Below are 25,091 nucleotides of genomic sequence, written 5' to 3' on the forward strand. Positions count from 1 at the left end.
AGGGGTAAACTATTACCAGTTTAAGTGTGTTTCCAAACAAAAGTGCTGGCAACAAATTGGAAAATCCTGTGCTCACATTCATTTACTAATGACACATGCAGATGTGAACAAATCAAGAGAGATGCAATTTTTAAAGTGCAGGGAAAAATTGCTGCTATTACTTCTTAATGTAAAAAAAAAATCAGGTGTGACACAGGTTCCCTATGACAACACATTAAGAGACTGTTCTTCCAAGAGCAGAGCAGAGAATACAGGAATCAAACACATCCCACCACACCAGGCTATGGAAAGACTAAATACTTCTTCCAACCCTGTGTTTCTGGAAATCACTACCAGTTAGATTTTCTCACTGCTGGCCTCAAAGGAGTAAAAAAATCCACCAGGACATGAATATTGCTCCCCTCTGTGATGCAGGTTATAACTGAATTTGCATTTGAATCTACAGGGACATGTACCCAGCAGCCTGTTACAAATTCCCAGAATAAGAGAAAGAAATGATGCAGAATTTGGTAGGAAAGAATCCTAAAAGCCTACTGTGACTGTAGCTGCATTGTTATGCTCTCCTGAGGTAATCAGAAAAAATGTTGATTAGAACAGGAAAATTACTCCTCAGAAGCAGAAAAATATTCAATTCCAATGCTACACACCAACAGCTCTTGGCTGTTACTGCACACCCCTCCATGTTAGCAACAAACACATTGTCTAATATTTCAAAATGCAAATTTTCCAAATACATAAACAGAAATTTTGTTAAATAAAAATCAGAGGAAAAATAGTTAGTCTGATGTACTTTTTGAACTAAATCTATTGTAGAGCTTTAAAAAAAAACTTAAAAAAAATTTACAAAAAATTCTAGGCAATACATAGATAAAAATTGTAGAGAATACATAAAAAGTCAAATGACATGGGCAAAAAAATCCAAGACAGAGAATGTCCATCTATTTTTAAGTGCACACAACAAAAAAAGAAGTTGGACCATCTCTTCAACAACGCTGAGAAAAAAAGAAACTTTTAAGTTTTTCTGAAACAATGATCTTGCCCACAGAATTTTAACTCAGTCTTCTTTGATATTGAATGAACACAACAGGAAGAATACTAATACCAGAGATTTTAATTATCACCATTCTGGAAATACAAGCTGAAAATATTAACAAATTATCTTTGGGGCTTTTTTTTGTCTGGATTTTGGAGCTTTTGTTATACAAAAACAGCACCATAAAAGATACCTGCTAAACTTCATATCATCTGCAGCTTTGTAAAAAATGTGGCTCAAACCACCAAAGGAAAAGACCAACTGTATTATCAATTTAAAATTATAGGCAAAATGGGACTATGTGATTCAGAAAGAAGCTTTTTCCTAAGCAATCTTTAGATTTCTCTCAGTGCTTTCTGTAGCAGTTTTTAAAAATTTTCATTTTACACACACCAAAGGAAAGAAAATACAAAATATCTTTCCAGTCTCAGACATGTACAAACCAGATCCCATACCCACAATGAACTGGGTCCATATATGAAGCTCCAGAGACAGGAGACAGCTAAAAAGGAAGTTTTCTTGGGAAGATGGTATACATTTAGAAATTAACTGGCAGAAGGAAGGTAGTAGGTTAAGCAGAAAAACAATGAAGGGGAGATCATGGCCAGTATGAGGCTGCTCTCCTGGCCTGGAGTGGAACTGATGTGTGCTCTTCAAATAAAACAGCTTTCACAGTGCTGTGTGTCATGTCTGTAGCTAAGCTGAGAAATGTGAAAATGAAGGATTTAGCTTCTAGAAAGTTGGACTTTAGAAATCCATAAACTAAAATTGCTGATTAAATGAATCAGTCTGTGGGGGAGGCAGAAAAATGAGTTACCTTTTGACTTGCACAGATAAATTTCCATATATATTCTCATAAACACAAAGAAAGATGACTCTCATGAGAGATGGTGGTATAATTTCTGTTTAAGAAAGACTAGGTAAGAGTATGTCATTGCTACTGAAAAAAACCCCAAATATATTCGTTGGCAAAATGATGCAAGATAACAGTACTGCCAAATTTACATTTTGATTTTTTAAAATATTTCTGTTAACACAGCAACTCTGTATTAAGAAGTAAAGTGCATTTTTAACCTTAAAAAGTTAACAAAAAAAGAAAAAAAAAGAAGCTTTAACAGGTATAATCCCATGTCAACAGTTTATTTTCAGTGCAAATAAAATACAGTTATTGTTTTAGTACACAGCATACACCTTCATTAGGCTGTTCTGTTTTTGGAATTTACACTCCCATGTGAATTATCTGCAAAAGTCAGTGTGTCATGAACATGACCATCTGCAACTATACTGGGGAAAGGTACAGCAGGCTGGGCAACACCTGGCTCTAAAACAGGAGCTTCAACTGCTGGAAACCAGGCTTGGATCACTCCAGCAGCAGTGCCCTGATCTCAAGACAGCATCAGGGTCTCTGCACCTCTCACAGAAAGCACTGGGGAGTTAGTTCTGCACCTGCATGACACACATTCTATGGCAAAGCAGCAATAAATATTCCTGCTCTCATGTACAGATGAGTAAAGCTTTACAGAAGTTTTTGTTCTGTAGAAGTTATATAGCCTGATTATCTATTAAGTGGTTTCAGGAAGACTTTTCTGCTCCTGTGTGAATTAATTTTTTTTTTTTTTTTTTTGAGGGAGAGAGATTTTCAGAATTATTAGTGCAATTCATAATTTTTCACTAGCAGATAATTTGTTCAGGCTGATTGGAACTAGAGTTAGGACAAAACATCTGGTGAGCAGAACACATCACCTGAACCAGCCAGGTGACCATTCCCAGCCCTGCAGATGCCCAGGCCACAGTAACTGGCATCCAAGAGCCATGGAGTGTAACAAACTGAAAAATTAATTACCTCCTCACTCCTAAGCTCCCTTCTGTGCAAGGAGTAGATATATCAGGAAAAACATTCTGATACTCTTCATGTCTAATACATGCAAGATTAATTTCTATGATTTTGAATATGGCACTTTATGTTCTGATTTAAATTCCCCACCCTGTTCCCTTTCATACCCCAATAATGAACTATGCCTGTTAGACACTTGTGATAACTGCTGTTTAAGTATTTGTCAGAAAAATTCTCTCATGCCTATTCCTTACTTGCAAAATAAATTGAAGTAAACTTCCTAATCAAGTAGATTATTCCATCTTACAAAACAGTTTAAAAAAAACCTTATTCAAATACCATCATTCTGTTGGAACAAGTCAATAATTTAGTAAATAAATATTGTGCAATGGGTTAAGAGCAACCTGTGCAATACTGAGTAAGTCACTTTTGTGAAATAACCCCCCCCCCCCCCATGACTTAGAACCTTTTTGAATTTCAGTGAATTGCTGTGATTTGCTACACCTGTGGAAGTGATAATAGCTGAGATGACAGAGCAGTGCAGGAAATAATGCAGCTTCAACCACTGTGAAAAACACAGATTAACTGCCAGTATTTCTAGCCAAGCTTACTAGGAACAGACTAGTGTGGTGAAATTGCAGACTGAAACACCTGCACCAAGGGCTCTTAGAGACAAAGACTGGATAATCCTTGAAGAATTCTGTGATACAGGGAAAGGGAAATGGCAGTGGGAGAGCATCAGGCAGCGTGTGCAAAGCCTGTGAGCATTTAGGATGTTTTCCAGCCAGGAAAGGGTGGCTGCATCCCTCCAAACATGGCTGCCAGGAGTGTACCTGCTATTTTTAAAGCCTCCACTGCCCCAGTTTCATGTGACCACAGAATTCTAAATTAATCCAAGCACAGAAATTTCTGATTGCATTTTTAGAAAAGCCCTGTTTAAAATTGCCAGCAAATGCAATATGTACTACAGAAATTATACCTCCAACATGCTTGTGTAGCTGATTGGAATCATCTTTTTGTCCTCCATTCCTTCAGAAGCAAGGGATATTCCTAACAAACTAGGAGTAGTGTGAAACAAAGAACCTACCTGTGCCCAAAGAACTCCAAAAAATAATTGCAGAGTAATTAAATGTAATAAAAGAACTGTCTCATTGAATTTAGCCATTTACATATGTAATTTTAACACCATGTGATAACTTCTAAGTCTCTGGAGAACAGGGATGTCCAAAAGGAGAATGGCAATCAAGAGTAATCCTTATTCATTAATATTATCAATATTCCTATAGGCTAAATTTAGCAAAGTAGCCAAAAGAATAATGTTTTTGAGAATGTATGTATAGCTAAAGAGAAAAAACCTTTTACAGTCATTTTAAGTAGGTGAGTTCCTGCTAGGGAAGCAACAAAGAGTTGTTGCTGCTTGGAAGATTTAAGGGCATAAAGCAAGATCTGCAGGGGAAATGCATCTTATTATCCAACTATATCAGCTGACCTAAAATAAGCAAGTTTCTGCATCCTTAAGAAGGGCTGGTGTAGCCTTTAAAAAGAAAACAAAAGCAAACAACAAAACCCTACTCTTTTCTCTCACTGTATCAGTTTTTTAATTAAAAACACCATTTCTGCCTATGAATTATGCATGGTTAAAAAAGAACAGAAGGCAGACAAAGAAAAGGCAGGATTCTTCTTGACCAGGCACAAACAGCAAGCAGTAACATCCAGCACTCTATGAAGCTGCACTCAGTTAATCCTTAGAAAACAGAGACATCTTGCTAACTTGAAGCACCTATGCTAAACAGAAATATGCTTTATAGCTGTCTAGACTGTATTTTCTATGTGCAACTGGACTTTGTTCTTGATTAATTACAATTAAAATGGGAGATTTTTGTCTACAAGTTTTAAAATGTGTGGGTACTCTTTTCTAAACTCACTTGTAGTAAAAATACCAAGATAAATTTGGCCTGCACTATATGTGTTTTAGGACAAAAAAAAAATTGATTTTTTTAATGATAGCTGCAGTCTCCAAATAATATTTAGTAATGTGCAGTCTTCTGTTAAAATGCTTAAACTCAGAAATTAAACAGTTTTGGTTTAGACATTACAGTCAAGACCTGGAACAGGTGTAGGAATGAACAGTGAAATACACTCTGTAGACCAGCTCTTACTTGAAATAAAAGGAAGAAAAAAGATTGTCTAACAGCTGTTTCACCTGGATGTAAAGATTTATTTTTGTAAACACAGCAGGTCTACTTACAGAGTCTTTGGAGAAGCTGGGAATGAGATCTAGAGAAATGCAGTTTCAGGAACACTGATGCACACAGACAAACCTAGGATGCTCTAGTCCAAGGAGTAAAGCATGTACCCTAAATCACTTTTTTCTCATTATTTTTTCTTTTAAAGCAAACACTTGCAATTTAATTGTGCATGAGTTTTAGAGCTTTACAACACAACCTGCAGAGTCTTTCTCAAGACTACATCCTTTTGAAACATAAAGCAGCAAATGAGTATTAAGGTGATAAAATGTGCCACTGGGACTATATGGATGTTTATATAAAAATTACATATGCAAATAAAACAATTGCACATATATAGTGTATGTATATATATATATGTAGGTATTTGTTTACCTCACTACATAATCAGCAGGAGCTTCAAAGATGCTGACAGCACATGATCACACCTTCCATCTTATTTACAACAGCATTTTAATGTTTGTAGGGCACAGGAAGTTCTGAAACTTCAGTGATGATTATGTCTAACATATTAGTTACTAGGGAATAATATAACATTTATCACCTCTAAAAAAAAAGACCCACTAAACATGAAACGTTTCCAATCCAAGTGGAGCATGTTAAAAGCTGCCAGAAAAAGAATTTTTAAAAAAAGGGATGAATTTTTGATTGTCTTTTCAAGATCAGTTCCTTATGTCTTATATGCTGGTGGACAGCTGAATCCTACATCAGCAGGATTTTTACTGGCTTTGGCAAAACAGGGGGATTCAGTATAATTCAGTACCCTAACACTACTGGGTAAGTCAGGCTGGAAGAAATCTCAAAAGTTTCTTGTTCATTCTGCTGCTCAAAGCTGTGAAGTCAGACCAGGTTATTCAGATTTATGCAGGTTCAGTCTGAAAACCTCCAAGGACAGAGAGGACACAAACCCTAGAATTAGGCAAAGCTCTCACACTCTTCTACTGTTCTAGTAATAGAACAGGTGAAAAAACCCACCCTGAACATGAGAACACCTCTGCAGTGAAAATGGTCCTTTAAATGTGTGTTCCTCTGGATGAGAAAAGGAGAGAAACTATTTTCTTTTCTAGAACTTTTAACTTTAATATTTCTTTTTCTAATGGCAACATAGCTGGAACATCAATGAGTTTGAACTCATTTGAAATTCTGGGGATTCCATTAAACTTGTACTTAACTGGGAAATTACATATGAACACCCTCTCTGTATCAATTTGTGCTAGGTATCTCCAAATATTAAAAAATTGTGAAAATCTCCTTTTCAAAGGACAATGTTTTACTCTATCAACCATTTTGGGTTAAGTGCCTCCTACAGAAGGTTGAAGGATGGGGTGGAATATCAGCTCTTCACTGAATCCAAAGATGACATTCAGATTTTTTTTAATCCTTAAGGGAAGTGATTATTTATAAAGCCAGGAAGAACCTCAACCTCTGAAGAAAAAGACCTTAAGGAGCACTAGGCTTTGTGTTAAGCAAGAAAGAATGTTAAGGTCTTTCTATCCAAATTCTGAGGATTGCAAATGTATATCACAGCAACTCCTTCCTTAAATCTTAACACAGAGAACAAAATAAAGCTGAATAAGACTATCCTGAAGAGAAGGAAGTCAGATACAAAATTCAAGTGTAAAGTATTGTATAATTATTTAGACTTCATTTCACCAGCATATAACAATATGTTGCTTATAATAGACAGGATTCCAAGCTCCATTTTTTTCATCAATTCATTTGACCCTTTGAGAACTAGAAAAGTTAGTTATTAAAGCAGTATTACAGCTACTAATTTATAAGATTATTATGACTTATTTAGTGAGTTTTTCTAAGTGATGAAGTTTTAAATATAAGATGTTAATACAATATTTTCATGCTCTCCATCACAGCCAGAGAAAAAGAGCTATTGTACATACAGTAGAAAATACACATCTGCCAGCACACAGAAAAAGCTGGGGTATTTTTTTACTAAGAGGTATTTTTCTCCCCAGTATTAAGCAGCTAAGGTAATATATCCCTCAGCTTTTTTGAATGAAAATTTGAAGTTTACCCTCCAAGATCCTGGTAATTTGGAAGAAGAGCCTGCTCTAGTCCTGTTGTAGTTAATTTTCAGTTTTTCAGGCCAGGCTCATATATATATATATACAGAGTTCCCTTTAAAAACTAATTTTGGTGAGCAGAATGCTTCACACAAAATTTCTACAAATGGTCAAAAGCTGATGAAGAGCACCTTCTGTCTTCAATGACACTAAGTAAAATACTTGCAGTTCCACCAGTAAATTAAACTGCAATGTTTAGGGTTCACCTACTCATCTGTGTGGCTGTAGTTACATCTGGAATAGCTCTTGCTACATATCTCCAGTGGGGCAAAATCAAAGCATACACAATATGACAAATATTAAGAAAATATTGTATATTAAAATATAAATAATTAACTGATGCATTGAACTAGATGGATTGTGCAACATATCAAAATGTTTTACAGACCTAGAAATATCCACTGAGTTAATAATTACAAGAAGTGATGCAAATTGTCTGGGATAGAATTGTCAAACATCATCTGTGAAGATTTTTATAAGATAAATGTATTTTGAGGAGTTTTAGATTTCTCCTGTATAGTTATACTTGTCATATTTACAGGTGTGCTTCTTTGAAGCTAAGACTCCTGATTAAAAAAATCACCCCCCTTAAAAACCTTCCCTTTATAAATGAATATAAAAAAATTTCATGACAGCTACTTTGGCCGCAAGACACATTTATATTTTTTATACATTTGCATATATACAGCAAAAACCAAAATGTCTTCCTTCAAGAAATGTTTTGTTTTCAACAAAAAGCCTTATCTGTGAGCACCAAAACTAAGTGACAATTTGCATTTTCACTGTGAGATAAGGATCAGTCCCTTGGAAAGTTCTGGCACTGAACTTTGAAAGTAAGTCTTGAGTAAATGCTTTTGATGCTAAATCTACTCAACTACTTTCTGCAGAAGCATACACATGTACCTTGGTCATACTCCCAGCTGAAGTGAACCAGAGCTAACCTTAGATCTAGAAGCCACTTTAGATACTTCAGTTTTAGAGCTGCAAACTTACGAAACGTAAAAGAAAAATGAAGTGCACTTTGCTTCACAGGGACTAGTAAACAAGGCAATGAATTTTAATCAGGTGTTGGAGATAGCTTTTCCTAGGTGCAGTCAGAATGATGGCATCCACCCCACTGAAACAGCACCAAGCTGGGCAATCACCAACTACAGAAGCTTTAACAAGGGCAAGTGCTGGATCCTGCACCTGGGACAGGGGACAGGGCCACCCTGGCTGTGTGCATGGACTGGGGAATGAGACAGCATTGGAAGTCCTGATGGATGGCAAGATGAATGAGTCAGTGGTGTCCTGGCAGCCAGGAGGGCCCAGCCACACCCCAGGGAGCCACTCAAGGCAGGAGATTGTCCTGCTCTGCTCTGACCTGGGACAGCCTCACCTCGAGTGCTGGGGGCAGGTTTGGGTACCACGAGGTAAGAAAAACAGGAAGCTTTAGACAGAGTTCAAAGGAGGCCATAAGGATTGTGAAAAGTCTGGAGGAAAAACCATATGGGGAGCAGCTGAGGTCATTTGATCTGTTTAGCCTGGAAAAGACTGAGGAGACCTCACTGCAGTCTACAACTTCCTTGTGAAGGGAAGTGGAGGAGCAGACACTGATCTTTTCACTCTCCTGACCAGGGGCAGGACCCAGAGGAACAGCTAGAGCTGAGTCAGGTTGATGTTGGATACCAGGAAAATTTTTCACCCAGAAGATAGTTGAGCACTAGAATAGACTTGCCAGGAAGTGCTCACAGCACCAAGCATGACGGAGTTCAAGCATGGTTTGGACAATATTCTCAGGCAAATGGTGTGAACCTTGGGCATGACCAGGACTAGAGTTGGACTCCATGATTCTTGAGGGTCTCTTCCAACTCAGCACATTCTATGAGTGACTCCATGTTCATCTTCAGAACAAACACAGAGCATGTTCCTAATGCTATTCCAACTCACTAACTTGAGTCTCTACAAGCCATGACACAGAACACAGAATGTAGAAGATATTATGGGTATTATCAGCACACAGACTAGCATCTGTACACTCTTGGCACATCCTACACTTTCCATGTGTGCCACTCAGCCATAAAACCCTTCCTCTCCAGTGGCTGATCAGTGACTGAAGCTGCCCCAAATTATTCACAAAGAACTTGGAGTGTGATGTGCCAAGTTCCACCACACCTCATTCTCATCTCCACACTCACACTGTCACCAGCTTTTCTCAATCCTTACATGAGCTGTTGTTAGTTTTTTCATATTGACACAGCCTCCACACTTTCCTCACATTTCCTATGCTTCTTATTTCCAGCCACCCTTCAGAGATTTATTCAGGATTCTTATTTGTCCCTTTTCTCCTGGTCTGCTATACAATCCCACTTCAGCAAATTCCCAGATTAAATTTTGACTGTGTCTCCCTAAAAATGCAATGTATCACGAGCAGGATCAGCTTTCTCATTAGGAAGTTAATGCCAGGCAGTTATGAAACACATGAAAAAAAATGCCACTGTATTTTAGGGAAAACATCTGCAAGGTCTCTTCCCCATCTGCCAGGGTCTGCCTGTTCCTAGGAATATGTAATCTCAAATATGAGATTATGATACCATTCAAATGATAAAACTTGATGCCAAGTGTCTCACGACTAAACTTAGAACAGAACTCAGAGCTACATGTAAAAATAACAGGAAGTAACTTAAGTATGTAGAATAGAAATGATGCAAAGAAAATATCAAATGCTTTGCAGAGTTTATGTTTACCTAGATGCAAAAAAGCTTTTAGCACAGTGACTGGAGGATACCAAAAGATAAAAGTTAAATAAATAAAAAATAGTTTTGTTTAACTCATACAAGTGGCATCAAGAAGTCTGCAAGGAAAGTTTCTAAGGAGTGACATGGATTATTTTCAGCAAGGAGCTGTGTTTTTCTATTTTCTGAAGACTTTCACCACATTTTAAAAGAGCTTTATCCATGTGCTCTGAGGAAATGGTATGTCAGAAGAAAGAAGACCATTAAAAATCTAATTAAGGAAGTGTCCAATGCTGAGTATTCATTCACCTAAGACTTTATCAGAGAGAACTGGCTTAAAGGTAATTCCAGATAATTTTGTTGAGAACTTTTGCTATGACAAATACTGGCCACCATCCTCAATGGCACCCAGCCTGCTTCCTTTTCAACAACCACACTTGTGCTGAGAAAGGAAGACTGGTAACACCTTAACATCAGCATTCAAATGCCTCTGTAATTTAGGATTTTATCATGACTATCAATGCTATCTGCTCAGATAGTGTTTTTGTTCCTCCACAATCATGAGTAAGGCTGAAGGACAAAGCTCACAGGTCCACCAGAGGCTCTCACTGCAGCTGGATCCTGACCCCTACACAGAGTATTATGCACAATTATTTTTAATTCCATCTGAAGTCATAACTGATGGAACTGAAGTTCTTATCCCTCAAATACTTATAACTAGCAACATGTAAAAAATGGTTTCACCTAGTTCAGTATTTATCTACCCCTTGCAATCATCAGACACACAAAAGGAAGCAGAGGCAAGAAAAACTAAATGCAGAATCATCCTGTATTTCAGCAGCATTGAGAGCTGGCTGTCCTGGGAAACACTAAGGTTTCTCATTATTCCTCTAAGCTTAACAGAATAGAAGGGTTACAAATAGTAGTGTAAAAGCTGCCTTTGGGCTCAATGTGAGTGACTGTATAACTTTCAGCTTCGGGACAATTTTAAGGGATGAAAATATTTCAAAGTTGCATCTGAAATAATCTCTTTCTTGCAGTGTCCATTCTTGTCTCATGAAAAGCCTTGACAGAAGTGTGCAGTGTAACTTTTTTATAGCACAGTGCTGTAGTTCATGCCTCGTGATCTTTTACCTGTTCCTTGAGAATTCTATGTATTTCCTATTAACTTTTCAGGATTTTCAAAACCCTGGTTCTAGACAAGAATCAGAACTCTAAGATATACTATGCTGTACACTACTCACAAAATGAACTAGAGTTCTTAGGTACATCAGGTGCAAACAGCTCCAAGAGCAGTGTTCAATATCCTCTAATTCTCCTGGAATTGTTTTAGGAAGCAGAGCAAAAGTGAAGCCATCACTTTATCATCATCATTTGATCACAGAAACCAATCACTTCAATGTAGTGGATCAACCCCAAATTTTTGTTCAACCCAGAATACTTCACAAATAGAAAGCCAATATAAGTCAATACAGCAGGGTAGTCTCAACTCTCAGATGGATTTTGACTTCTATCACATATAGAAGTAGCTATTTCAATAAATCCTACCTATAATAAAGTTTCCAATGCAGAGAAAACCAATGTACTTTAGTCTTGAAAGTCATTATCAGGAATAACACTGAGTAACCAGATGACACTGAACACTTTTAGGAGCTCAAGCAAGAAATGGGATTCTTCCCATCTAATGTAAGTTATAGCCAGCATCCTAACAAGCAGCAGCTACAAGCTCAAGAGGGCTATAAGTACTCACACTCCAAGTTCCTGGTGCTACTTAACTCTGAGCAAAGTGTAGAGAAAGATGCTAGGGAAATATATGTTGTGTGATACTGTTGAAATTCAAAATGCAAGAAATTCTCAGAATATTGGGCCTGTAAATCAAAGTTTAGAAAAGAATACAGGATTTGACCTGAGGCCTTGGGAAAAGCTTCCAAGCTCAGGTGCTAGAGGCAACAATGTAGATTTAAAGCTGAAAGCAGAGATGTTGAGAAAAGTTTAGCTATAGAGTTTAAGATACAGAAAGAATAAAGCAGGTCTGTCACAAAGGTGACAGAATAGCCTTAGAATAAATCTGTGTGCTAGAACAGGATTGGCTGAGAAAGGTCACACTGTGATTACAGGAAATTTCTTATTACTGGATTAGAAACATAAATATTTTTCTTGGCAGTGTTTTATTGGTTAATAAATCCTTAAAAGATCTTGTAATCCTAAATCCTGTGTCTTCTAGCCATGCTCTCAACACCTGTAATACAAACTCATGTTTTCTGTTGAGGGTAAGAAAAATAAACCACACTAAAGCAACTGCCTCATTTGAAAAAATAAAGAATCCCTGCAGAATGTTGTATCATGGGAGCAAGAAACCCACATGACACCTTCCATTTATGAAGCAGGAAATTGTACACAATATTTGTAACTTTTAATCTCACAAAGGCAGAGACATTTCCTACTGAGAGGAGAAAAGTGCATGAGACTATGAAGAGCTCACCATGCACAAAAAAATCAAAGGAGCAGCAGCAGGATTACTGGCATAACACGAGCAGCAGAACAGCAGGGCCTCTGCTTCACAGATTGTGAAAATGATCCTGTTTGTGTGGGGGGGAAAAATCCTCTCACAGATTCACTATTAACATAAATTCCTTAACGTTTCCTGTGCCTAATTCTCATGAAAAGCACAGCCATTTGCTGTTCCTCAACTGATTTAGCTCTCTCCCAGCCCCAGCTCAGCTTTTGCAACAAAGATTGATGAAGATCAGAGACCTGCAACACTGGCTGGCTGGCAAACAACCCACTAACAAAGAGGAGACCTGAGTTGCTCCAATACCACCATTCCAGTTCCAAGATCATGTTTTCAAGTTCAAAAACTCAAGGACTTGCCTTCTCTAAATTGATATGGTTGGTGCCACTATCAGCCAGGTATCGTCTCAGTTTTCTCTCTTTGCTGAGACAAGGGAAAAAAAGAGAAAAACCTCATGTAACAGTAATAGAGCTGGAAAAAGAAGTGTCAGGATTTTTTTCTTTTAAATTATCCAATGTAGAGTTTGATTGTACTCCAAGAAAAGGAAACAGCTTTAAGTTATTTGATTCAAGGCTAAGAGCTGGATAATAATGTATGTTTAAAAGTGAGGGACCAAACTAAAGATGCAGTTCTGGTCCTCAGGTTCCTTTTGCTTATGGAACTCATGTCTAAATTAAGTACAGGATTTGCTATTTGACTGAGAAATAAGACTCTGAAGAGATCCTTCCATTTCAGGTGGAAAGTGCAGAGAATACAAACCATACAATAGATTCAAACAACATAAGGGGCTTCATGGTGCATTATTTGTTAATAAAGATGGAGAAGTGGAAGAGAAGCAAAGACTAAATCCCTGTTATTTCAGTATAAACTGAAGTGGAAACACTTATTCAGAACCTGTGAGCAGATGAAAAATCTGTTTACCACGATTGCTGTGACTTCTGCAAGCACAAACACTGTGTTATTTTGTAGGTGACAGTGTTAAAAATCAGATGTCACAAACTGCACCTTTCAAATCCAGGCAGAATACAATGAAATCTTGATTGCCTTTAATTGTTTGAATTAGACTAAGATAAATCTTTTGTCAAGTCTACCACAGTGGCTGAAAGATTGTTTAATGTATCACTCTATTTTAGAGGCAGAAAATAGAAAAATGTACCTATGAAATATTTTAAAAAGCATGGGTTATAACTATCCTTCAGAGAGCTGGGTAAAGTTATCCTCCCCAAAAGACCTATTAAAGGCAGGCAACCCTTGAAATCCTGGGAATACAGAGTTCATCTACACTTCAGCATGAAAACATTACAGTCTTCCCAAGCACTCATTTCTACTGGATTCTGGGGCACAGTGAAAGGAAGGAGAAGTAAGGACAGGGGAACTGAGGAATCCAAAATCTATTTGTAACCTCCTAGCCCACAATGCCCTGCTGGGAATAATTAAGGAATCATATGTTTATTAATGACCTACACAAAATATTCTCAGGGATACATCAGCACAGACACACTACGCAGAACATCACTGCCATTAGTAAAAATCAGCAATAGCAATAATCTCTCATATAAATAAAGGGACATGGATGTTGTACTGCATACAGTTTTTCACTAGATGTCTTTAGCATTATGAAAAGCCATCCATTTGTATGTTCTTACAGAAATGTTCCCAGCATTGACTTCATTACAAGTTTAGACAAAAGATCTGTGTGTGTTTTATTAGAAATGCCTCTCAGAGGAACATATTGTCATGAAAATAAAATGCTGCTATACTACAGCCTGCTTTCCATGTCTTATTTTTACAAGAATATTTTTTTAACATCAGTGAAATTCCTACCTGTGTATTTTAGTAAGTGCACTTGTTAACCATCATCAAGATGGTGAAATAACAGAAATTCACACAGGCAAAAGCAACTGGTGCAAAATCAGGACTATAGCACCTCTACCTCAAAAGAAAAGCCAGGCAGCACCTGGGCTGTGGGGAACAACGACACTCAATGCTATTTACTCCACCTACAAGTTCTTCCAAAATGATTCACTTGATTTATTTAAAGATGGCTCCCCAAGAAAACACAATTTTAATCCTATTTATCTCTTTAGTGTACTAAAAGGAGCCTGATAAATCTGCATGTACTGCAAAATGCCCAAACTCCCCCTCCTGTGCCCTGAAAAGCCATGGTGGTAGAAACAACAGCTAAAGCAACATGAAGCAATGAAAAACTGGCCACCAAAAATGGACTTGGAGATTGGAGAAATGAGACTCAGAATCTCTGGCACAAGGCAGGAAGAACCCTGAGGGTGTCCTGTTTATCTTCACTTTGAGGAATTAAAGGAAAGTGGATACAGTTAGTAACTATATTTCATGCAGCCCTTGCATTCACAGGATAAACTACTCCACTGTTTTTCCAATACTCTTCAAAAGATAAGTCTAGAATTGTTGCTTCAGGCCACTTTTAAGGGAGCCATTTCAATAAACAATAGGAATAAATATTAGTTTGCTCCAGTGCAAACAAAACCACCTGCAACAAGCCTAGGGAATTCTGCCTGTCTTATATCAGCAAAGTTTATCCCAGGAACTTTAATGCTCTCTACAGAATTGCTTTACAAGCATTCCTTACCATTAGAATCTTCAAATCTGTTTTTAAAAATATGTTCCTTAATTTGTTGTTGAAAAATCATTATGAACAACAATATACTGACATATCCCTGTGAGTGCTGATATTTTTAATAATACATCTGTATTATAATGACTGTAACCTGATAGCTACATTTGATTTTTAAAATTCCGTGTGACAACTGGAAGAACTCCTTAATATGTGAAGTGAAACAAAACTTACAGGATAGTGAAGAACTTCAACTTCACAGCACCAATATTATCCAGAATAGCTGTATGATGGGCCAAAGTAGGAAACAAAAATAATTTCCTAGCATTGTAGTTAATCTAAAAAATGTGTATCAAATCTATTTGACATAGTGGCACCAAACTTTAATTTACAGATCACTAACTAGATGGGAATGGCATGAGTACTTTCATAATTGGAAGGCTGTACCCAGCAAAGTATTACAGGCCAAACTATTACTTGCAACTATGTAAAAGCAGAATGCACGTGGAGTAGCCAAAAGCTGAAGATCAGTATCCTAAGTCATAAGCACTAACCTTCAAAAAAAAAAAAAGTGAAAGCTTGTATTTTCTACCAAGAAAATGATGTTACTCATCAGCTCATTCAAATAACTCTTCTGACCATATTCAAACCAGTCCTAGAGACCAAATTAAATCTGAATATTCACAGAGACATCCTCCCAACCATCAGGGGCTTGGGTATTATTTTGCCTTGGTGTGGTGGATTTTTTTACTAGTGTTCTCTGGGTTTAGGATGGGGTCAGGTGTTTATTTGCTTATCTGACAGGAGAAACAGAAAAGTAATAATCTGCCCTGTTCAAGTTAAAGTTTTCAAACTCATTCCAACTCACATAAAAGGTGAAGTGTATTGTGGTTAGATGATACAAGCAGAAGCAAATGTATTCTTTACAGAATTATGTGCAAAGTAAAAATTGAATATTGAGATGTATAATCTAAGAAACTATAGGATAATTCTATTTGAGGTAACAAGAAAATGTAGTGCAAATTCTGTTACCTATAGCCTGAATTAAATCCTTTTCTCATTTTTCTTTTTTTTACACAGAATCTGAAAGAATGTAGAAGTGGAAGGATTTTTATAACCATGACAACTCTATATGGAGGCAATCCCTATTTCCTTCAAATGGTTAGTACACACATGGAGGAGGGTATAGAACATGTTTAAGGCAGAGTGATTTCTTTGTAAAGCATCAAAGTCCCAAATCTGTTTGAGGCCTTCCAGAGTAACAGGTATAAATTATATAACCTAGAAATTTGTTTGCCAGTTCCTGCAAAGAACACACCTACCATAATGTCTATGGACACATGCTGTTAAAATGTCATCACTGCAATAGTGCTGAAGCTCAATGTCTTTGCAAAGTAGTGGTGTTTAAAAGTAACATGCTCGTAAAATAAGAGGAGATCTTAAGAGTCAGAAGGAACAGGGAGAGCTCTACTTCATCAAATATCTCTGCAAAAAAGGTACAGCTGTCAGAAGCTACTTTTACTGCTCACTTGAATTGCAGTGAGAGAAGGAGGAATGCTCAAGAAGGCCAGTGGAAAGGCACCAGAATGTAATGTACTTAGATGCTGGACAGAAGCTTTAACCATAGCTACGATTATTTACCTACGCTATAGATTATGTGATCAAAATTTACCTGTTTTCTCTACTTAAATATTTTCTTCCCCTTAAGGAATGAGAAATAACCATCTTGCCTCTGAAGAAATCAGAATTAAAGGTATGCCTGTGAAAATAATGGAATCCTCTGCATGGAGATGCATGTTCTGAAATAACAGTGGTCACAAAGATTAAGCTCTGGAGAAAGATAAATGCATTCCTGATCCAGAAACAGCTGTTCCTACCTAATCAGGAGCACTAAAATGTCCTTCTATCCACCTCCATTGTTTAGAGCTCAAGTGGAGAGTAAACAGTGTAATGCCATTGTGAACTGCAGCCTCTCTGAATATAAGACACCTATTGCAGTAGCCGAACAAAAACTTGTTTGGGGCATTAAGACAAAAATTGTAGACAAGCTGATACTTCTGTATTGTGAATACCTAGTCCAAAAAAAAAAATTTTCCCCCTCTTGAAATACCCCAATCAGTACTTTTGGTACACATACCTCGAAGAATTCTCTCCTCATGGCAACGTAGAAAGTCCCAGATTCTAACAGTGCCGTCGTCAGAGCATGTAGCAAATTTATTATCCGTGGGTGAGAAACTGTTACATGAAGACACACAGCAGGGGAAAGAAGTCAGCATTTAACAGATTATCTATGCTTCTCAGACAGGGCAAAATTATACTGTAATGTGTTATACACTGAAGGAGGCATTTGAACATAGGCACTTCTAAGTGAATACAGTGCCTGCCAAACGGCACTTCACAAGACATGAATTTAGCATAGGATTACTATTGCATTGCAGTCCCCTGTCAAATGAGGAATAAAAAAAAATTGTCATTTATTCTTAGCACCTTCCTATCTGTGACTGCACACGGTAGTGCCTTCTCTGCAGGATGAGAAGCAACATCAATATGGTTTGGTAACTGTCACCCTAGATTTTCATGTTTGGTAATACCACAAGAAAGTGACATTGCATAGAAGCACACAAGAACAGTTCTTAGGAAAAAACTCCTCTTCAGCCACAGGTGCTTTGCAGCAGAGAAGCAAAAATAAGGGAAAGCTGGTTACAGGAAAATGCTATTTGGTTTAACTGCTGGGGTAAAAAAAAAAAAAAAAAAAAAGCCCTACATAAAACAAACATACCACTTATAAGAGCAATTTGGAAACACTTCCCTTTATCACACCCCACCAACAACATGAAAAGAATCCTACAGACACATAAGCAGCTTCCAGATTCAGCAGTTAACATTGATTGATGAGTCACTGGAAAAGCAAGGAGTTATTTAACCATGTGAATAGGGCCAGAACATCTCCAATAACTGACAGGCACTCAACTTTCTTTTTGGTGCAGTGAAAGACCACGAGGGAGCCCTTGTGAAATCCTAGATCTTTATGATCAAGAAAGGGTCTAAAGCAGTAGAGAAATTCAGTGCATGGCCATGATAGTCAGACAGTAACTGAATCCAAAGTACTTCTCTTAACCATACTCTGACAGAAAATGCTGCACTCTACCAAGAAAAATGGTGACTTTAGTGGAAAGCAAGTTTGTGGCAGTGAACCTTTATCACCAAGGGCCAGCTCCTAAACCCAAAGAAACACTGTGTTAGAGCCATTTGGGATCTGCAGCTTCTCTTCAGGCTTACTTTAAAAACATTTACTAAAAATTATATGCAGGTTTGCTCTAGAAACACCCTCCATTTACATCTTACTGATAAGTATCACTTTAGATTTGATTTTTATATAGACATTTGCACAACTGAGGCATCAACACTGAACCAAGAAAATATCCTAGAATCTTCTTTTCAATGGCTTTCTTACAGTTTCAAGCTTGAAGAACCCATTCAGTATTAACATTAGACTTCTGTATGTGGCAGTCTGCGTGGGTATTTAGTATTACTGGAAGTCTTGGCTTCACCAAGCCAAGCAGTTCTTCACTTTATTTAGTGTTTTATTATTTTGTGAGAACTATGCAGGTGTTTTATTACTGAAGGCTTTATATTTTATTCAGTTAGATTATTAAAGACTGAATTCTTTATTTGGAATGAAATTGTTGTCTTACACAGTGCGTATAAAAAGGAATAACTGATACACATCGTCACCATATAAAAATGAAAAGAATACCAGTGCAAAATGCGGCAGACAAATACATCTCTAACATATTGCAGAGGCGGATACTGGGACAATACTAATTCAGAAAGGTGCCAGCAAAACGGTGAGAATGTGGAAACAAAAGGAAATACTGTGTTTATGTGGTGCAGGAAGTTTCCCAGAATCTGACAGAACCCATGCATTTCTGCACCCAGAATACACTTAGAGAACAGTCTAATCATGGCAATAGGTACTACAGAAAATGGTATATTGTGTATAAACCTGGCCTCTCTAATCGCCTCCTTATGTGCCTGGAACATCTTGACGTTGTTCATGTTGGACTGCCAGTATTTCACATATCCCCCGTGGTCTGCTGTCAGCATCCACATATCATTGTGTGACCATGTCATAGCCCTTACAGGGCTGTCGTGAGCCTGCAAATTCAGAAACAGAACTTCTAGCAAACACATTCAAATACTGTCTGATCCACACAAACACTGAAGTTACAACTTAACAGCTGCAATGAGGAAATGAGATGATCTAATTACATTCAAAATGTTGGGGGGAAAAAAAAATCCCTTAACCTGTATACAATGGTCTTCTAAATAAGAGTATTTGCACTTTGTTTTCAAAGTGTTTCTTTATTATTACAAATACTCATAGTACATTCTTGAGAACAGTTAATGTAGCAGATGGAGGTGGAATGACAAGCATTAAGTGAGTTGCCTGTAGCCAAGGCCTGATATGGGATCAGAGCAGAATACCTCTGAGACTCCCATCACCACTCAGACCACAGACCATGATGAAGACTGTGAAGATGTGTTCCTAAAACATGCTCCAAAACCTCAAGGAAACACAAAGAAATCTTGACAGATTACTTTACCTGCAATATTGTTTCAAAATTGAAAGTCAGTCCATTCCATAAAGTGAACTCCCCACTAGATGCACCAGTGACCAAGCGTCTCCCCTCAGGAGTCCACTGCAAAAGAAACATTTAACTAAACTGTGCAAATATAACATTCAAATATTTCTTCACAATTCTCCAAATAAATCATGAGCTTCTTCAGGGACTCTGTGGTAATGGAAGCTACTAAGTGACTCTATTATAGAGGATGCAAGAAGGTGAAAATGCAGAACTGTGCCAGAGGACTTTTGACTTTTTTAACAAGAAAACAAAGCCCAACGTAAAAACAATTAAAAACTCTAATTGTAAAGAAGAAACAGCTTAGTGGCACCAATGCATATCTGGCACACAATACCCATACTAAACAATACTTGTAACATCATGGAAAAGTTGTTAAAAGTTGCAATGAGACTCAAACAGCACAGACACCAAACTTCCTTTCTTTTGACTCAAGACATGTCAGGTCTCTGAAATGTAATAAGGAATGTAGTAATTGCACCCCAAACTGAGTAAGAACTCTTGTGTACTCAAACCTTATCATTTATTTTCCTAAAACTCTCCATAGAAAAACTGGACACAGAAGTAGTCCGTACGCTGCACATGCTATTTTTATTTAAAGATCCTTTAACTGCCACCTCATTCAGTTAAAAATCAGTCTAATTTAAATTAAGACAACACAACAAAATAATTCCAATGCTGTACTCACCCTGACAACAAACACTGGGCATTTTACTTTATTAGTAGATGTCCGAACAAACTTTGTTGTCACAGCATTCATAGGATTATTCAACATTCCTATAGGAGGGACCAACTGTAAAAGAAGAAAGAAAAGATTTACTAATGACATTTAAATCAGAAACTTCAATAAAAGAATATATTTTAAACTCTTGTTTTGAAAAAAGCCAGGTAGTCATTTGCAGGGATATTACCAGAGATAAGTTGGTAGAAGAGTTTCAAAGTCTGCATGGTTTAACAACACAAACACCCAGAAACTACACCCTCAAGAGCAGCTTTGCAACCTCAGTGTGCTATGGAAGTTCTTCTGCACAGAAATGAAAAGCCTGTCCAACTTTAAGGTTCCTTCATGGACATGGATTCCAACAGAACAAAATAATGTGTAGTGAAGACACCCATCATAGCTTGAAGGCTTTTTGCAAATACAAAAATAACCTCAGCTGCCTGTTTTCCAGACAAATTTTAGTTGCACAACTTCATCAGTGAATAGGAAAATTCTACTTACATCATTATAATATCCTGCATCGGGCTGGATCGCTCGCATATCTCGTTGGTCTCTCTGCCATACTCTATTCTGGAAAGAAGAAAACAGCTCCTAGTTCTTAAAAGCATACTTCACTGTTAAATAACAAAGTAAGAAACACATGGAGATCCTGTGTGGGAAATTCTAAAGTGCTCCAAGGATTTTAGAATTAACTGTGTTAAGACTTTGGACTCAGGCAAAGGAATATGTGAGAATTATACTCTGTAGGAAGAAGTCAGGAATGTTTGAAGTGTTAATTTCATCAGACTGAAGCAACTCCAGGAAAGCAGCAGTCCTATGTAACAAGGAACACTGTGGTACTCTGGTGCCCAATATCAAATCTTTACATTCAGGACAAGAATTTCCACCATGAGCAGCTGTGCTGATGAACTCCCCATGCAATCCACACAGCAGCAGGGGCTACAAAAGGACCCTCTGCAGTGCAAGCATAAAGACAAAGCTTTCAAATGGCTGAAACTTAGAATACATCTTAAATTAGTTAAATTCTGTGAGCTGTCAGACAAAACCTTTTCAAAAACACTTCTCATGAATTTAAAATTAAATTACTTATTTTGGCTTTAGGCCACAGACCCTACCAATTTGTATCTGTGCACATACTGGAAACAAGTTACAATTGTAGGTAAAACATTCCCAGCAGGCACCACTACAGCTCGCTACAATTCTTAAGCCAAGAAAAAAATTACACATTTTCTTGCTTAGGTGTTTTTTTTTCCTAGAACCACGTTACATTAAATCAGTAGTACCAAAGCCAACAGATGGAGACCTGATTTTTTTTTTTAATATGTTATTACTGTTTTAATAAATAGAATTTTGAGGGTGCTTATTCCTGCTATAATAAAAGGGTCCTCAACTTCTAAAACTGTTTTTCAGAAACTTTTAATAGCATCTCTTTTGGGGCATTCCTAAAACATAAAAATGTGTTTAAAATGTTTGATGATAGAACAGATCTTAGAAGATAATGGATTCCTTATTAAGAAAACCTTCTAACTGTTAACACCTACAAGCTATGATCATGAACTGGCTATAGCAGAAGGAATTAATTTCATCACATTTTTGCAACGTTGCTCTTGCAGCTGCAACAATGCCAACATTTAGATTTGATTGTATTTCTTCCTGGGTAACATCCAGTACTCGTAGAGCAAATCTTGTATGAGAAAATTGTATTTCCTAAGTAATGCCACCCCATCAGCTGAACTAAACAAGCATTTTTACAGAAACATTTCTTCAATAAAATTTAAATGTTAAGTTTTTCACTATTGAACTGAATAGAAATTACTTTCGGAGGCCACACTGCAAGCTGAAGAGCTATTTAGTAAAATGATGAGAAAACATTTTTAATGCCCTGATTTTGGATGGGAAAGGGGCAAAGGTTCATCTTTCATTTTGGGAAATTTCTATTTCAAAACAAAAACAAGAACAACTACATTATTTATAATCAATTTCTTATGAAAAGTCAGAACATTACACAAGGTATTCAACCGCAGGCCAACTTGAAATTTCAAGACTTAACACAAAAGTTGGTATTTACACAAAATACACAACTCATCAGTTTTATTGTCAATGCCTAACCTCCCCTTTTCATTCACAATATAGCAAATCAACAAGCATTTATAATTGTGATTGAAAATACAGCAGTAAATCTCCCAGCAAACAGAAAACCACAATCCCATAAAACAACCATTCACTGACCTCCAAATACTTGATGACAGAAGGATTGTAGTCGATGGTTTTCCTGTTGACAGCCTTCCTCATGCGCTTGCCGTCGAAGGTGAGCTGCTGCATGGCCTGCTGCTGGGCGAAGTCGGGCCGCTTGTAGAACAGCTGCCGCGGCGCCTGGTGCTGGAAGCGCGGCATGTGGAAGAAGCGCGGCGGGGAGCCGATTTCCGTGGCCATGGCTGCGTCCCGGCAGGCTGCGCAGGGAACACCGAGTTACCGACACAACAGCGACTAGATCCCACCTCGGCATCTCCCCTCATTTAAATATGCAGGAGTAACAGAAATGACTGTTTCTAGGTGTGTTATCGCACAATAATGATAAAAATCCCACCTCAGCATCTCCCCTAACTTCAGTGTACAAGGAGAAACAGTTGCAGTAATTACTGTTTCTAAGTGTGTTACCAACGCAATGACTATATCCCACCTTGGCATTCCCTAACTTCAATGTACAAGGATGAATAACAGCTTCAGAAATTACTTTCTAGGTGTGTTATAAAAACAATGATAAAAATCCCACTTCAGCATCTCTCCTAACTTCAGTCTACAAGGAGTAACACCTTCAGAAATTACCGTTTCTAGGCGTGTTACGAACACAACAATGACAAAAATCCCACCTCAGTATCTCTCCTAACTTCAGTGTACAAGAAGGAGTAACAGATTCAGAAATTACCAAGTGTGTTATCAACACAACAAAATTCCCACCTCAGCATCTTCCCTAACTTCAGTGTAGAAGGAGTAATCTTCAGAAATTACTATTTCTAGGCAAAAATACATTTGCAGATTCCCCTGAATAATTATTTTTCCATTTGCAGATTCCTCTGAATAACTATAATTTTTCCATTTGCAGATTCCGCTGAATAATTATTATTTTTCCCCTGTGCTACATAACACCAACATCAAAGCAGGTAAATATTTTTGTACTTCAGTAATTCTATATTGAAATACATCACTATTAAGTTTGCATTACTGTCCCTAAACTAGAAATGTGCAGAAAAAGAATGTCCTCAGCAAAACAAATAAATGCAAGAAATGGCAAGAAGCTCCAACAGAAAATATTTCAGATTCAGTATTAAAAAACCCCAGTAAATACATTAATCATAAATTATTTAGCTGTTTAAAAAGTTTTCAAATGTTGACTCTACATCTTATTCTATAACCTAAAAATAAAATTGCACTCCTTTCACACAACTTCTTGTAAATGGACCACAAAAAACATTCTACCTGTAGGTATATTTTCAATTCTGTGACTGCAAAAATATGAGCTACACATTTAACAAGGTTTAGTAAATATCACTAAGACTCACTGAGAATGTTAAGAAAATGTGAGGGGCAGAGAGAAAATTTCAATGTTCAGAATTTTTCTGATAGAGGGAAATGAGTGTAAAACCTCATTTTTCAGTCTAAGAAATCTTTAAATGGTGAATCACAGCAACTCCTTCAGAGCTGAAAACTACAATACACACAATCTTTAAAGTGTGTACTAACTTCAGACTAAGCATTGACACGTGTTGAAACAATGAAAGCTCAAACTTCATTTGGAACACATTCTCCTCCATATCCTAAACTCACTTTGGAAAACATTTTAACCAAAAGAAACTAGCACTATCATCAAGAGAATTTAAGAATGTAAAAAGGAGTTTCCAGGCAAAGGGTTAACTGTTTACACAGAAGCAAACTGCATATAATAAAAAAAGGAAATAGCAGATTTCTTTTAAAAAAGACTACATAATCTGCTTGTAAATTCATGAATGCACTTGTCTAAGTAGTCAAAACACTTGTATCCTCAATTTCAAAGAGCTGAAGTCATTTCACTGCCAAATCTTAAAATTTTATCTCACTTTTTTTTGATCCCAAAGTTCAAAAACATTTCCCTTTTTAAGTAGCAAAATAAAGCTCACATAGAACTGTCAGATATCTAAGAGAGTGTTTAAAAGCAGCACAGTTGGAGTCTTTTTAAGAGGTTCTTTCTAACCACTAGGAGCAGGTTGCCCTTTCAGTACCAGGCAGTTTGTTGGCAAGCAGTGAACATCTCTGCAAACTCAGGGCTTGCAGTCTCCTGTCCATGCTACCAAAGTGTGACAGGCAGCTATAAAACAAACTACCTACAGCAGCCAGCTCCTTTCTACACAAACAACTCCCACCCCAAAGCCATCACAACTATCCTCCACTCAAGACAAACAAGTTCAAACTAAACCAGCACATTTCTTTACATGGGGTAAGGAAATTTAACACCTTTGGCAGTTGTAGCATCTTTATTGGACCAACTTGGTAACTGGAATGAAGGGGGGAAGACAGAGAACAGCTTTCAAAAAACAAACCTTCATTTGGTGGCTGAAGGCTCATTGCCTGAAAGGTGCTCCATTCCAGGCATCCAGGTGTTCTAATAAACCTCACATGCCTCTGATTGTCCACAAACACTCAGCTACAACATTCAGGTTGCCTGAAACAAGGTATCCAA

At 37.3% G+C, this 25,091-nt stretch overlaps 1 protein-coding gene across 9 annotated transcripts in view; it reads right to left on the minus strand.

The window, feature by feature from the left end:
• The window catches only part of WDR33 (WD repeat domain 33), a 70,144-nt gene that overhangs the window by 28,825 nt on the left and 16,228 nt on the right, over positions 1–25,091 (minus strand). For all 9 annotated transcript variants that reach the window (XR_013775477.1, XR_013775478.1, XR_013775479.1 and 6 more), the window contains exons 2-7: positions 22,607–22,827; positions 20,879–20,947; positions 20,345–20,449; positions 19,618–19,713; positions 19,017–19,168; positions 17,148–17,245 (exon numbers count right to left, since the gene is read on the minus strand). Coding sequence is in view for 5 of the 9 variants with exons in the window: in XM_079315263.1 (XP_079171389.1) it covers positions 17,148–17,245; positions 19,017–19,168; positions 19,618–19,713; positions 20,345–20,449; positions 20,879–20,947; positions 22,607–22,810 (724 nt within the window). In the remaining 4 variants the exon portion in view is untranslated. The remainder of the gene's footprint in view (positions 1–17,147; positions 17,246–19,016; positions 19,169–19,617; positions 19,714–20,344; positions 20,450–20,878; positions 20,948–22,606; positions 22,828–25,091) is intronic.

This window comes from Erithacus rubecula, assembly GCF_903797595.1.
Source record: "Erithacus rubecula genome assembly, chromosome: 11".
Taxonomy (NCBI): Eukaryota; Metazoa; Chordata; class Aves; order Passeriformes; family Muscicapidae; genus Erithacus; species Erithacus rubecula.